The 16,691-nt window shown below is 41.3% G+C and overlaps 1 protein-coding gene and 1 long non-coding RNA gene across 2 annotated transcripts; both read left to right on the top strand.

Annotated features, from left to right (window-relative positions):
* Window positions 1–5,013: 5,013 nt before the first annotated feature.
* LOC125994474 (uncharacterized) lies at window positions 5,014–7,100 on the top strand. The gene is made up of 3 exons (XR_007490629.2): window positions 5,014–5,107; window positions 5,592–5,662; window positions 6,151–7,100. It is a non-coding gene; the product is annotated as an uncharacterized lncRNA (long non-coding RNA).
* Window positions 7,101–7,501: 401 nt separating this feature from the next.
* On the top strand, window positions 7,502–15,172 carry ccdc92 (coiled-coil domain containing 92). The gene is made up of 4 exons (XM_049763806.1): window positions 7,502–7,666; window positions 10,798–10,935; window positions 11,185–11,226; window positions 12,721–15,172. Exons 2-4 carry the CDS (start codon window positions 10,800–10,802, stop codon window positions 13,524–13,526), a joined length of 984 nt encoding a protein of 327 aa, XP_049619763.1. The 5' UTR covers window positions 7,502–7,666; window positions 10,798–10,799; the 3' UTR covers window positions 13,527–15,172.
* Window positions 15,173–16,691: the final 1,519 nt, after the last annotated feature.

Here is a 16,691-nt window from a genome sequence, read left to right as displayed (position 1 = left end):
AGGTAGACAAAAAAAAAAAAAAAGAGTACATTTCAACTGCAAACCGAAGCATATTAATATCTGGAATGTGCAATGAATCAAAGAGCACAGAGAAAGGTGACAAGGGGCCATTTGCTGCTCTGGCTTATAGTCTCAAGAAAGTGGCCGCAGTGCCCGAATGCCAAACGGTGCTCAAAGTGGGTTGGTGCTCAATCACACAGTACAACATCATAAGTGCACCTGTGTAAACATTCAGAGAGAGGGGCATCAGAGGCATATCCCACTTTGAGTAAGCTGTGTTTTGCCCAAAATAATTCTCTGTATCTTATTTTTCCATCTGATTGGTGCATTAGTTGTGGCGACGAGTCAGAATAAAATCTATAGTAGCTGCTCTATGTGTACAAAAAAAAAAGAGCACATTGTCAAATCTGTCGATTGAGGGATGTAGTCCAGTCTCAGGAAACTACTGTCTGACTCAGATGAACTTCTTCCTATTACGACTGCCAAGACCACAGTAATTTATTTTATAGCCTTATTTGCATGCTCAGGTTTTCGTTGTATTTTATGTTTGACAGCCTATATGGTTCCTGTGACTCACCTCACCAAAAAAAAAAAAACCTGTGTGACTGACGCCAAAGCGCTATGGTACGAGTGTTTGTATGTTTAGGCGTGTCGAGAAGGACCAGAGTGTTATTTTATGTCAAAGGTCTCCTCATTGACGGCTCCAAAACACTTTTCAGAGCCAAACCTTTCTTTTACAGCTTACTATATTGGAGAGAGAAGGCATATAGTACAATATATTACTATTTTATTCTACATAAAAAATAAGAGAGAAACCCGGAGCGTCATTTGTACCTTTTAAGCCGGGACGGGACCAAATAAGCAAAATTGCTTCAACCCGTTTCCCTATTCGACAAGTCATGTAAAACATAAGGTGAAATGAAGCTGTAAAATTGTACTGTCTATGTACTTGCTAAAATAAACAAATCACATTTTTTTTAAAAACTGAATGAGTGAACTAATAATGATCATGGAAAAGTAAAACGAGCACTTAAGTCATGCATCCCAGATGTCAACTCTAACCTTAACCCAAATTCATTGCGAAAAAATAAATAAGTAAATGCAAGACTGAGCGTAAATGATGAAGACCATGCAAGTGCCACCTTTGAGTCTGGAGATTCTGGTTAGGGTCAAATTGGGGGACAGTCACATTCATGTCGCTGGAGTCTTTCAACAATGTCGCTCTAAATTGATCCCGATATAGCTAGGAGGGAACTGCTTGTGTTTCACACCGATTGCTTAACCTTGTTTAACCTTTATTTTCCTAGGCTGACTTTATTCTCTACCTATCTATTTATATTGATCAATCCATCTCAGAAAATGGACATGCAAAAATGCGCAAGGCATCATGTGTCCAAAGGGTAAAAGGGGAGGAAATATTAAGGTACTCTTTCTAGTTTATAGAGAAGGCAATAAGTTTTTCTCTGTATGTCAACATCTATACAAGATTATTCAAATTGTCAATTTCAAGGTGAAAGTAGAAGCCCCACAATATTTGTTGCTCTTTTTTAATGTAAAGAAATTACTTCGAATTGTAAAATTTAACAGCTTCGTTTCGCATTTGCACTTTCCTCTTTGGCTCACATTCGGTGTGGAAAATGTGCCATAATTGTAGCTTGTTATGAACGTACGTGCGCTCATAAACATCTTTTTTTTTTTTCTGTTGAATATTTCCAAAGGCTAGACCCTTGGGCCGAACTTGCCAACCCGTCATTGCGGGTAGAAAACGTCTTATAAAGTGGTTAATTAAAAGTGTTTATAACCTGAAGTACATTAGGCAGCGTTTTATTTAAAAACACATCTCATTATTTTGTATGAACTGCATAAGATAGAGAATGAGACCAGAGTAAAACAACATGGTGATTTTATTTCTGATTTGACAGTTTCTCCTTATGCCGGTAATTTTTTAGCACTGACATTCAAAATCCTGCATAAGCAGTGAAAAAAAACACCTATAAAGAAGGCTTGTTCACCTGACCAAACAGCTGCTGAACAAACAGCCATTTGTGTTGTAATTTTAGTTTCGCCATCCCCACTTTTGAGGAAGAAAGGTAAATATACCTCTTCAGGCTATAGGCTGCACCTGTAACAGCCCAGCCCAGAGAAAGCGTCAGTTTTGCACTTCATTGCAGCAGGAAATCAAACAGGTCAGATCACAATAAGGTGAAAGGACACATATTGCATATTCCTACAGATCTTCAAGATGCATGTTGATCAGAAGTATAACATACACATGTTGATACATTGTCATCTGTGTTGGTATACACAGCCCTTCATTTCCATAGCAGTAATAACCGAGTTCACGTGCGGTAATTATCAGCTATGTGTCAGCATGGCAGCTGCAGATGTATACTTTCCGCCACTGGTTGCTTTTTACTGTGGGAACATGGAAAACCTTCCTGGTGATGTGCTTTCAACAAGATCCCAACATAGCCAAAAGGGAAATGTGTTTCGTTGTTTTCACTTCTCAAACCTACAGTATAATGGTTCAGTGTATCAAAAGTAAAAAAATAAATAAATAAGAAAAAGGAAAATATGCATTTTGGTTTGTACTTGTATGTACTATTTATTCACTTTCTGTATAGCATGAAATAAATTGACAATTACAAATAATTTTTAAGTCACTGTCAAGTGATACATTTTCTCAAGTCAAAGTCAACTACACTATATATATTTATAATCTATTTTCACCCCTCAAAAAAATCCAAACATACTTGGATGGATGCAGTCTGTAGTTGCAGATGTTTTGGGAGTTGTCAGTATTCTACTGAAGTGTGCAGGATATACGATGTAGATAATTTAGAACCTAAATTTACATGCTGCCTGAATATTTCTGCATTCACCAGTGTGCTGTGTGAAAAGGACTAACAATGAAAGATATTCACCTGATTTTGACTCTGAATTAAGTTGTTATTTTGAAAGTGTTTTGCATAATCCCAGTTTATCCCATGATGTTCCTTGTTTACAGTATGTGCAGGGTTGTTTTTTCTCTTCTTTTTTGCTTTAGGCATTTGGCATCATCACAATGGGTTGAAAGCAAAAACATCAAGATGTTGACAGATGGATGGCCATAAAATATTAATGACCTTTTTACTTCATTGGAAGGTTTATATGATTTATTTTGAGATACTAAATCTTATCTGATTTTGTGAACAACTTTACAATAATTTTGTTGTTCATAATAACCCTAACCCTAACTAACATTTAAATGGCATAACATTTGAATGGTCTTACTTTGCACACACAAACAGTATGTTATCTTGAATTGTCTTCATGACACCAAATGTACTGTCTTTGCCATTTTAGTGTAATGTTCTAATGTAGTAAGAAACAAGAACCAGAGCAACGTACCACAGAGTGTCCTGTACTGCCGTTAATGTGGGGCGCGGGTGAGGCCAGACTAAATGACTTACTATGTTTATTTATGTATGAAAAATACTGGAATATATCCTGGCTGGACTACAGACAGCAGACAGAGGCCCTGCAGACCTGCTCTGTCCAATGGCAAGAAAACCAACTGGGCCAAAGAAACTCTCCCTGACACCTCAGCTTTATTTTTAGCCAAATGTACTCATTCAAGCTCATACAGTAGCATATAATTCTGTCAGTGAGCGAAATAAATCATGACATTTATGACTTTAATGCTTGCTATACAATCCTGCACGTATTGTGTTTAACCCGCGCATGTAGTATGTACCAGTATGTATGTATGTATGTGTGTGTGAGGGGGGCATGTGTGTGTAGAGTGAATGGTGAATCCTCAGAGGGAAATACTGCATACCGGTTTAAGAGAAGAACGTTGAGGCCAGTCCTGAAGCCTCTTCATAAAGTATCCAGTGAAAGGAAAAACAAGAGCTCTGCTACTCCAACAACATTAGAACATTCTTCAGTGGCATTAGAAAATATTTGGAGAAACCCAAGACATGACCCCGTGGTGCCGGGAGAACTATCGGGCACGAGCTGCCAGGAGAAGATGTGGCTTAGAGGAATGTGCACAAACACACAGTTGCTCTTGCTGCATTGCAACTGCGCCTCTCGATGTGTATGGATTTGCACTTTTCAAATAAAATTCGCCAGCAGAATCAACCTTCCACCGCAAACGATATACAAGTTGGGTATTTGGTTTAGCTAAACAGATCCCTAATCTAATGCCAAAACACATTTCCATATGGCAACAGAAGTAATTATTCCAAGAAAATCTGCAGTCTTTTACCACTCTGGCAGTTTAGAAATTCTATTTTTAATCCAAATGTATTGTAATATGCCAACAACAATCCCTCAATGAGAAAGTCCATTTACACTCTATTTTGCTTTGCACACCACATATAGAACCAAACCGCAGGAGGTGCACAGTGGGTTGCTGCTTAGCTCAAGAGCATGTCTACAGTGGTTGGCAAACAGCTCTACCTTTTGCACAAACACACAGCCCACTTTTTGTTTGTTTGCTTGTTTGTTTGGTAAAACAAAAGACACAGCTCATCTTCATTTAATCAATGAATTCATCTTGTGCAGCGAAAACATTTTTGGGCAGGTCTTTCTCATCCTGTTCCAGTGTACAAAGTAAGATCTGGAAAAACATGCTTGGATCACTTTTTGGTTGTGGAGGAACTTGAAAGCCAGTTTTGTTGTAGAGGAACTTGACCATGACCTCAATGCCATCAAAACTCAAAAATTGCGATCTAAAACGTCCCATCCAACATTGGTGACTGGCCATCCCTGTTTGGACACATTCTCTTATGAACAGGTGTCCCAGTACTTTTGTCCATGCAATCTTGAGGGACCACACAATTATTGCTGGTCAACTCCCAGTTATTTGGTGGGCAGGTGATGGTTTGTGGCTGTTGTTTCTGGCCCTTTTCACTTCACCCTGTTAGGTCACCAGCAGCCCTCTCAGCAATTGAGGCCGGCTCAACAAGCAGACAGCAACTGTGTTTACACAACTTTCAATTCCTCTGTCAAGTTTGTGTAAATGAGTCACACTGCACACCACAGGCTGGATGGTGCACACAGAATCATACCTTTGTGGAGTCCAACTTGACGTACTGTGCAGTTTGCCACGTGCTACGGGGTAGGTCTTGTTTTCGTGACAGCTGTAGCATTTTTATGCACCATTATTACCCAGGTTCAATTCTCACGTTGCATTAGTCAGAGCACTGCACGAGGCACACATGCACAGCATAGATTATTTAAAGCATACAGGAAATGTGTGAAAATGCTGCTTTACGATTTGTTTTTGATTAATAGAAGCTTTAAGAAGTTCTGGCAAGGTGTCAGTCATGGTAATTTGTTGGAGTGAGTGGCAGATAAAGGATCTTTTCATTGCAGACCCAGGGGGACTTGTAATAGAATTTCAAGGCAAAGCAGTGCCCTTGCCTCAATGAAAATACAGCATGGAAGGAATTTCCTGAAAAGAAACTCAATCCTATTGGCCACAAACAGCACAATATGCACTGCAGGAATCATCAGCATACAGCATAGGGCTTGAAAGTATTATTATTAAAATAGATCAAGTAGTTGGGACAGTTTGCATTTGAAGTGTATTTGTGTCTTAGACAATGCAGAACCTTCAAGTGTGGTGTCAAGGATGTCAGCGGCTTCACTGAAGATGGCTGAGGAAGAAGAGGTAGTAATCCATGGCTTTCCTGTGAGGTGTGAGGATCTCATGGAGCGCAGCTGGTGTTGCATTTCCATTCAAGCAGCTGGGCCAGGGTGTTGTTTTGTGGTCATCGTCAGAAGTTCTTTTGAAAGCATGGATCCCTATGGACTCAACCACCTCAGTGTCCACATCCCTGTTGTGGACACAGCACCTGTGATCTTGAGCAAATGTGGAAACACAAGATGTGTCAAGGCCAATGAGGTGTTGAAGAAGGACAAGGTGGTGAAAATAAAATGTTCGCAGCTCAGACAGGGTGTGCTGTGCGAAGCTGTGAAGTAGCTGTCCTGCTGGGAGAAGAGCTTCACACTGAACCCTACAAAATTATGATGAATCTTGACAATATGTTGATGGGAATTTCCACAACCAGGGAACACTTCAGGGTTAAAATTTTGTCCTTGTATTTAGTCTGGACACATGCAGTAGAAAATAATTCTGCTTTTGGTTTTGTTTGGCAGGCATCTTCTGTTTTATTTGGAGCCATGAAGTAAAGGATGAGTAGCGCAGTCAGACCAGACGGAGCCCCGAGACCAATGGAGATCTCAGAGGCACTAAAAATCTGATGTGCAGACGTAAAAAACAACAGACTTTGTTTATTTGCAGCATTTAATCTTCAAGTGGCCCCTGGGATGGATTCCTATCACTGCCGGTTCGAGTGGTGGACAAGGGGGGCCCACTCTGAAGCCCCCCCCCCCCCCCCCCCCCCCCACACACACACACAGTCATTTTTTGATTGTGAAACAACAACCCCGCATCCTGTTGACAAATACATAACTTGTGACCTCCTGAAATGCAATCAAAACGCTACAAAAAAATCTGACTCTTAATTAAAGCAACCATTTCCTTCCTTGTTACATTGGTGCAAGATATAAAAATGTGACATTTACTTCAGACAAGGCCAAATGTAAGTGAACAAATTGGCTGCTAATTGTACACTTCACCTAAATGAAAATGGTCTAAATATACACAGTATAAAGAATGTCATATAATGTAATAAATAAATAAAGTATGTATATAAATGTATTAATCAAAGACTAGGACCAACACTGTGCCTTTGGAAGTAAAATTATCATTATTATCATTATTGTTATAATTGTGTCGGGTCTGAGGAATTTAACAAAGTAACTGAGAAAAACTGGAATAAATTGGGTTGGTTGTACATTTTTGCCACTTGAACCGCTGTTTTGTGGAATACGGCCTCCAATTACTTTGAGTTTGACCCTAACCCTGATTTAGAGTTAATGAATGGGGATCTCGGGTTACCTTCTTGCAAACGCCACAGGACGGATGAAGTTCAAATTGCTACTGTGTAATATGATTTCAATATGTACTTTGAAAGATGGAGTTGATTTAAATATAATGTGCTATGTATGGACGATTGCATAATTGGCAAATAAAGAAACGTAATCTTGACATTAAAACACGCCTTACGTAATGAAGTAAACGTCAGAAAAACCCGTCCCACTCGCTTTAGCTCCAAAATCCAATTCTGCCACCAGATGGAGCCATATCATCACTTGTGAACATGTGCCAGTCTGTTGTTATGGCAATGACGCTGGCAAGTGCAAACCGTAAACGCCTAACAAGATCAGGTTAAATGCAATTGTCATTTCCCCTAGAAACATTTCTATGGGTTATTTGCTGAAAGTGCTGGTGTTGCTGTCATTGTTGGTGGTGGTGGCGGTAGATAAGATAACAAACTTTGTCGGAATACCTACAGCTGAGATGTTGACTCGTGGTTTCCCATGATGCATCGCTTTATTTGGTGCGGTCGCATAGGGAGATGATAGGAACCTGATCCAGACGGCCAGACGGACACAGCCGCCACCCCCCCACCCCCTCCCTCCCCACTCTCGCCTTTCGGCAGCATCAGCGACATGCTCGCCCAGGCGCAACGTCCTTAAGCCGCTGTGGCTTGTCTAGTTTGTATCTTTGGTCCAATTGTCCACGGCCGGGGTTCGTTTTCACCGCAAGGTAAGAAAGCACACGACGTCATATGAAACGGAGGCGAGGGGTGTGTTTTATTATATCGTTAGCTAGTCGGCTAAGCTTGCATTCTATGGACGCCTTCTTTCATTCAAAGACTCTCGTGATCGCCTTCGTCTTGTGTTTAAATGAAGCATGCGCATGCGAACGTACATTGTCAGTTCCGCATGCTTTCAAGCAGGTTGCCAGCTCTGATTATGTTCACTGTGAAAGGCTTTTATGTCTTAGAAATGCCCTTCATCAGTGAATAAACGATAGCGATATATTGTGCCCAAAATGCTCGTGGGTGCCTTCCTGTTTGCCTCATCGCCACATAACCTCCACAATGCACAAAGCATCTTGCACCTGTTTACTTTTTAGTCATAGCCAAGTCGTCGTAGACATGACAAGGACGTATCTTCTGAAAGGAGACAATGTTGAAAAGCTGCGGCGCTGGTGCATGTCCTGATAAACACAACAGGAAGCGATCTGATGCAAATGTAGGTTAAGCCGTACCACTCGGCACGGCCTTTTGTTTACCACTATTGCGACAAGAGCATTTTTAGCTTGGTTCCGATCAAGATGCTTGTGTGGTCGCTTAATATGGCAAGACTTTACGGCGTGGCCCGGTTGATGTGATGCCGCCAGGCTGCAACGTCACTTTGTTCGTGCCTATGGGTGCTGTCCGCAATGCAGGTGCTGAAAGTGGAAGTGCGCTGCGAAGTATGCACCATCCCCACACACGCACACGTACAGACACATTCATCAGGTAAGCTTGCACGGTCACGAAATGATCCAAATGAATGAATGGCCCACCTGTCATTGGAGGAAAGTAACAACAAGTTGATTTTTCAGATACATACTTTTACGTTATCTGATTTTTGGACGACCTTTTGACATTTAAAAATGTGTATTTCAACCTCCACCCCTAAAAGTTTATAAATGCACCAAAAAGATTTAATTTAATTGTGATTGCGAGTTGTGAACTAGGTTTTAGCTTATGCTTCCGCCCAGCCCCCCGACCCTCCCTTGTCATTTTGAGAAGAAATAAGTAAATATAACTTTTTTTTTTTTTACCTCACCCAAATAGTTAAATGGCCGTCTTATATAAGTCACAGTATCTACTAGAGCTGCTCAATTAATTGAATTTTAATCATGATTACAGTTTGGCTCCAGACGATCTAAAAATTCATATAATTCAGGAAAAATGATTTTTTTTTCCGTTCTGAGACGCGCATACGCAAGTCAACCACTACGCCCATGTTACTTGTTTATCGAAGTATTTATTTTGCACTGAAGTATCTATTTCTTATTGTTTTTTTTATTTATTGGTTTTCAAAAGATTGAGTCCAGTACAACGGTTTACTTTTTACTACTACGTACAAATATTTTTATATATTTAACAGGAGAGTGTGTTTAAAAACATGTTCAATAAATACCGTTCCAAACATGTTTAGTTAATGCTGTTCCAATTCAAAAATATAATCGTGTAAATAATCGTGATTTCAATATTAAACAAAATAATAGTGATTATGAGTTTGTCCATAATCAAGCAATCAATCTACTTTAATTTGTAAATTTATTCCAGAGTCTGTACTTGTCTATTTTTACTGAAATGACTCTGCTGCCTATACAAATATATTGGTGGTTGTCGTTTATCAATGGCATGGAAGTGCACTGCATCACATGGAGCTTTTCCAAATGCCTCAGATGGTGCAAATCAAATCAAAGCACGTGTCTCATGAGCTTCTGTTCGGGGTACCTAACGTTGTGTCCTGCCTGAGCATCAGCTACGACTGTGAGGGAGTGCCATGCTGAGGATGTTAGCTCGTGGCTAATGTTTCCTGCTGCTGCAGTTCATTGATTATTAATGCTGTATCTGGAACATTCAACAGAAGTGGGTGTTGCAACAGAGCAACTCTCATAGCTTTTACTTGGATGTGTGCTATTTCTATTTTATTATACTGATTAGAATCACCGAAGGGGGTGGCAAACCCGTACTCTGCTGTATATGTTGCAATTAGTAGCACTGAAAGAGCCACATTATGCACATGCAGCCGTGCAAGGAGCTTCACTGTCCTGCCCTACACGATTCTCTCGAGTCACCTTGATGTGAAGGCATGTCTCGTGTTCGTGCCAAGTGAGGTCATGCCTTAGAAAAAACACGGAAAGCAATCCGAGCTATTCTAGGAAAGGGCTGGGATGAGAGCAATGCTTTACTGGAAGGACTCAACATTACTCATCAATAATGGATCATCTCTTTAGCCTTTCTGGCTCACCAATGCAAATGCAAATATATTTTTTCAATGTTTTCCTCTTAAAGCAATGCAGTCCAAGGCATGTGTCCAGGCATTGATGATCTGTATTATTTATTGTATAGTGACGTCAGAGGGTGCAAGGCTGTGGGAAGTACGTATCACATATACGCTTGTGTCACTCTCAGGAGGCCCATTACAATTTAAATCATTCTGCTCCAGGTTCAGCGCCCATTTAAAGTTTTTTTCATTTTGTTTTCTTTCAAAGAGGCTCAATGTACATTTGTTTGGCTGCAGTACCTGGACAGGCAAAGACTTAGAAAAGTAGTCACAACAGCTGATTATGAAATATACATGATGGCTATGTTCCCAAAACCTGTATAACCTAGTTATATATACCAACCATTAGATTTATAAAATTGTCAGAATTTTATGTCACTGTCGTGATCCAGCTGTGACTGACTTTCAGGAATGTTAATGGGAGTTGACGGGACCTAAGATGTGTTAAAGCAATCTTACATTTGGTGACTATGCAGTGATGTCATAATGTACACTGAACTAAACAACCTAAGAAGAGTATCATTTTGTCAAGTTGAGTTTCATTCACATATTGGCAACTCTTCCAGGCAGCAAAATTTTACTCAGAACATTCAAGATCTTTTTAAATTACTTGTTTATCCCTAGTGATAGACATTGAAGATGAGTCCATGCTTCCCTGGATAATTTCAGTTGCTAGGTTGTCTCATTTCTATTTTTGCCTCTATTCTCGATGGATTGTCAGATATAAGTGAAGGCAGATGGCTGTGAAATATCATGTTCATGCACTTCAAATGACCCTTGTTTACATTATAACTTAGTTTTCTTCTTTTTTTGTGATGTTATCAGCCATGGCATCGGCCAACGTTACACTGGAGAATCAGCTGCATAGCGCCCAGAAGAACCTGTTGTTCCTCCAGCAGGATCACGCCAACACTTTGAAGGGGCTACACGCTGAGATCCGACGATTACAGCAGCAATGCACAGGTGACTCTCTAGCTCTGTCACAGAGGGGACACTCAAGAGGGTGTGTGGTGCATCTGGTAGTAAATGGCAGAAAAAGCAAGCAAGTCACCTTTTGCTACTTGTTTAAACTGTTTGTGAAGAATTACGTTTTCTAAATTTGTGGGACCTGGGAGGCAGTATTTATTGAGGAACGTGGAAACAGTGCCTGTGCTGCTGATTGAATTGTGATTGTGGGCTTGCTGATGATCGATCACCTTCTTGTATTTTCAGACCTGACATATGAGCTCACTGTGCGAAGCTCCGATCCTTCAGGTAAGCTCCTGTTACCAAGAGTGTTCTTCCATTGCTACATCCATTGCTCGTATTCGACCCTCATCATTTCAAAGGTTCTTTGATTCAGACCATTTTTTATTTTTTTATTTTTTTATAAAAATTGTAAAATTGTGAAAGTGTAGCTTAAAAGAATGTAGGCGGCGAGCTCTGAATCATTGCTTTGTGGGTCATTGCTTTCCTCATTGTTGATTAGATCTGTCTGCTCATTGCCAAGTGCCCAACCCCCACGTTGCCATGGCCATGACACCATGTGACTTGAGCATTGATACTGGCTAACAGGACAGTTGTTTAACAGCCAGGGAAGCTCCAGGCAGGCCTACTGAAGCTCGAGTTTTTTTTTTTAAACCACGTGTACAGCCTATACACGCGTTGTCGTTGGCTTTACAAGATGGGCCAGTCCAGTGTTTTAGAGTATCATAAGAGGCTCGCTCATGAGAGGCACTATCATGTCAATGTGGGTCAGATTGAAGTGCAGGAAATGGGATTAAGAGTCACAGCCCTAATGCACGGTTGCTCAGCATCACGGCGCCTGATAACATACCGCAACTAAAAACATATGCGGCACATATCATCATTTCACCTCAATATACAGTTCTCATCTTAAAAATCCAGAACAAACCCAATACTCATGATTCTTTCTCACTTTTTAATATGACACATAAAAGCAGTACTTGATACATTCTACTGCGTCTTGAGTGTAACCATTTCTAAAAGCAACAAAGGTCATCAGAGAACAAGGTCCTTGGTGTAATGTGAGACAGGAGTGCACACAGCACTAGTCTCCATGCAACTGTCCACTTGCATGATGATGTGCTTGTCGCCTTAGAAATGCCCCTGGTTTGTTTTCTTTACGTGGTTAAAAATTTCCAACAAACCAAATGAGGAGGCCTTCTTTTATTGGTCTCAAACTAAAGTTTATGTATGTATGTATGTATGTATGTATGTATGTATGTATGTATGTATGTATGTATGTATGTATGTATGTATGTATGTATGTATTTATTTCTTTATTAAATATAAATAATGAAATGAGATTAATCCATGGAAAAATAGTTTATAAATACATTTACATTTTAACAAACAATTAAAATCGTATTTGGCAGTGTAAATGCTCACTGGGCTAAATGAGATCATAGTGGTGTTATACAGCCCACAAACACGTAATTCAGCGTATATCAGCTCAAACCTGTCACAATTTGGCAAAGTTACTAGTTTTCACAACTCTCCATCTATCTATCTACACATTGGTGTTATTATTGAGCAATCTTAAGCGTTGAAAATGGCTTGCGCTCTTTGACAATACAATGTTGATGTTTGAACACATGCCGTTTTAGAGAGTCTCCTGATACATGAGGAACGTGGATTCCACTCAGCGCCAGCCATATGTAATTTAGCGTTTCATCAAAACAGACTGAAGTGTCACAGTTGTATTGCTTACCAACTTGTCCTAACTGATTGCTACGGCTCGTGCAGACAGCGGTGAGGTGCGATGCCGAGAGCTGCAAAGGAGGTGCGAGGAGCTGGAGGCAGAGCTGAAGAAGAAGGAGGAGGAGAACACAGAGCTGCTGAGGGACTTGGAGCAGAAGAACGCCATGATCTTCGTGCTGGAAAACACCATCAAGGAGAGGGAGAAGAAGTACCTGGAGGAGCTGAAGATGAAGAGTCACAAGCTGGCCGTTCTGTCCGGAGAGTTGGAGCAGCGAGCCAGCACCATCGCTTACCTCACGTCACAGCTTCACGCCACCAAGAAGAAACTTCTGGCGGGCAGCTCCTCGGAGGCCAGCCCCAACGTCAGCCCCGTCACCTTCAAGCCCACACCTCCGCCGCCCAAAGACAGACAACCTGAAACCCCGCGCCGCCGTATGAGGAAGAGCCTCTCCCAGCCGCTTCACCCCGAGCTGACCGAGGTGTACCGGCTCGGCGCGGACGGCAAGCGGTTGCTCCTGCGTGATACGGTGGACGCAATGCCCGACCCGACGCCCTTCCTGCAGGCAGGGAGAGAGTCTACAGATCTGCAGGTGGTTCGAGAACGACCCGCCGTCATACCGCCTATTGCCTCGGAACGCCCGCCCATCACTGCCTCGGGGGCCACGGCCAGTCCCCGTCACAGCCCAGCTCGAGACCGCCAGTACAGGGCTCACGTGGGAGTAGCTCACCGCATCCCCCATGAGACCCCTCCCTTGGCCCCGCCCCAGGCAGAGTTGGAGACTCTGGCAGTGGATCAGGTGAAAGAAGAAAGGGTTGTGCGGAAGCGTACTGGGGCTGACAGGACAGTTTAAAGCCGTCACACACGCACACTAATGCACATGCTCACACACTTACACGACTCACAAAATGTTGCAGGCAATCGGCTTTATCGTTCCTAAAATGGACTGCAGTGAACCAGCTCAAATTTACGGGACGGCGTTCACCAAAAACACCTCCTTGTATTTGCTGAAACTCTCTAATTCACTGTTTTGAGGATCAGTCCAAAGTCACATCTTTTATGAAAGTACTGTTTTGGTGCCATCCCGTGGCATCTTGGTGCCAATCCACTATTTTGAATTGAATGGAAAAACTTTAATTTAGTAAGGGCACAATAATTTGCAGCCTTCTTTTTGACAATTTTAGGAAATTGCAAACCCTTAGGATGGTGTCACTGTATACTGAATTTGGATGTCCCACTTATGAAATGTTTCTTTTTTCATAACTTGCTGCTCTCTGACACAAGCAAAAATCACAAGAGCTATTTTTTTTTTTTCTTCAACAACATCCACTTTTATGCCTCTCCGTGACTCTTCCAGTCTCTCTTTATCTCAGCTGCAACCTGTTGATGGCACTGACACTCTAAGCTCAGTGGCGATTTCCCTCTGAGAACATCTGTTTGAAGACTGACAAGAGTAAGCAATGGTAGACGTCATCTGGATCTTGGCCCTGTTTAAATGCAGATTCTCTCAAAACAGGAAGCTGCTCGATGGTATCAATTTTGCTATTTACGTCCTTGTCAGAGAACAGCAAGTTGTGCAGAAAAGTACTGACACATTGTTGATTGTGTATTCAACACTTCACTAAATGTGACAGTCCATTTTAGGTTCATCCTGAAGTTTTACCCAAAAGCCCGATATGCCAAAATTTTGTGAGCAGTGTATCGCCGTGTAAAGATACACAAGAGGCAGCGAGGAGCCCAAGCACTGTGTAGCCTGCTTTATACGCAAAACACTGTAACGTAAAATGAAAATGAGGCCATGGGTCAACGGACGTTTCTTCATGCACAATTGAAAAGGACAACTGTACCGCAAAGCATGCCAAATGTTTCTTCTTTACAACCCTACCGAGTGTTGAATGACAACGCATCATTCTGTTCTATGGTGCAATCAACACATCCTCAGCCAAATATCTGCATCAGTGCCTGCTTGGTGCAAACAACTCGCACACACTGCATAGTGTAGTTATGGCGAACAATTGTCTCCGGATTTCACGACAAACTGTATAACTGGATGGCTACAGCCGCTAAGGACAACAGCAATGATTCAGCTAATGCTCTCCGAATGTCTTTCACCCGCTTGCAATGTCAGTATAATTCTATTACTGTAGGTTGCATACTCAAGGTGAAGTGGTATTGGCACATGCATATATGCTTCAATTCCATGCGAGCTAAAAGTCGTGTCTTTTTGGGAAGAAGATGGAAGCATCTGCATTATCTGTGTTGTTTGTGATACAAGGGCATTTGGAAAAGTACTGCTGTCATAGGATTTTGTGATATAATTATACTTTATAAAGGCTGTACATTTGTAAGCAATCCCTGTTTTTTTAAATTCTGTGTTTATTAGAGAATACAACAACACCTCAAATGGTAATGTCACTTTATATCCTGCTTTTCACATAACACTTATCCTTGAATAATAATATAAATCCACACAATAAAGCTTTTTTTGCCGATTGCCTACTTGCTTCTTGCATGCATGTTTCATCTGCTTAGGTTTCATTGGGCAATATCAGATGCTTCTTATATTCACGGGAGAAGAAAAAAGTGCCCTTCTTAGTGTTGGCACGTGAGTGAACGATTCGCGCAAAACAAATCTTTTCTGTGAACGAGAGTGAACGAATACTTTCCTAAAGTGATTCGTTCTTATTATCAGTTCATATGACTTCAACCAGGAGGTGTCAGTAATGCGCATTGAAGCTGGTGCCACCTTGCCGTAAAACAAAACGAAGAAGAAAATGACGTAACTTCCCATGAATTGCATTTCCCGTTCACCAACTGAACGGACCTGTGAGTGACCTGTGAATCTTCCAGTTCATCGCGAGAACAGATCAGTGAGGGAACGAATCCTGACTTTCCCGTTTGCGAACGAGATAATGGGTGAACTGCCTTCCTTCCCGTGCGTCAACGGATCAGTCAGTGAACGTGTTGCGTCTCCCTCCTGGCGTGAACTATGTAAGCCAGAATGTCGATTTGCCGAGGAAAGAAAGAAGCACTCAATGAAACACCACTTCTTTTATGCGCGTTTTCTCCAAGCTAACGGCTAATTTTATTGCATGAAGGGATGCCCCGTTATGCAACAACGGGGAAATTATGCTTCTCTTTGGGTAATCTTGATTTTATGACACTTATAGTAGTTTTTAAATAACGTGTATGCATATATACGCCTAAATATTGTTATCCAATATATCTACTGCAATTTCACATTGGATTGCTGGTTTGAAATTTACTTTTAATATTATTATTATTCATAAACATTTATGTTAAAACTTGTCTGGTGTTTTATTCCTTGTTTTTATGTTCGCCAATTAAAACATAAAAGTCAGACATTTGGTTAACTGCTTTATATGACAATGTGTAGGTACACCTCATGGACGCTTCAATAGGTACACTACACGAGGTAAAAAAAGAAAAAAGAATTAAAGGGTTAATTGCACTATAAATGTACATCTGAGTATATTCTCACATCTGGACTCGATCCAAGCGCTTACCGAGCAAGTGCCCTCTTTACTAACCAGTCTGCTAATTCGACCGTGCAGCCCCTGGCCGTCTGCACTCTTATGTACTAGTGATGTGCATTCCACTTGTAAGCGAACTGAATCTTTAGAATCGTTCACCGAATCGTTCGCTACACTTTCTTATTTATTTATTCTTTTTTTTTTTTTTTTTTTTACCTCGTGTAGTGTACCTATTGAAGAGTCCATGAGGTATACCTAATCACAGGCCACTTCATTAGGGAAAAAGCTTAAGTGATAGTGAAAAGTGCCACACTCGCCCTCACCCCCACTTTCTGATTGGCCGTTTGAGTGGCCTGTTATTAGGTACACTTGAAAATGGCGGTGTACCTAATGGCGTGTCCGTGTGATTACCTCGTTAAGTGCAGGTGCGTGAAAACTTTTAGCTCCTTTTGACCGTGAAAGAAGCTAAAAGTTTTCACGCACCTGCGCTTAACGAGGGTAACTTGGAAAACATATTGGAACGC

The sequence above is a fragment of the Syngnathus scovelli genome, chromosome 3, assembly GCF_024217435.2.
Source record: "Syngnathus scovelli strain Florida chromosome 3, RoL_Ssco_1.2, whole genome shotgun sequence".
NCBI classification, from domain to species: Eukaryota; Metazoa; Chordata; class Actinopteri; order Syngnathiformes; family Syngnathidae; genus Syngnathus; species Syngnathus scovelli.
Note: the sequence above shows the minus strand (reverse complement) of the source record. Positions and strands in the feature narration are given on the sequence as shown.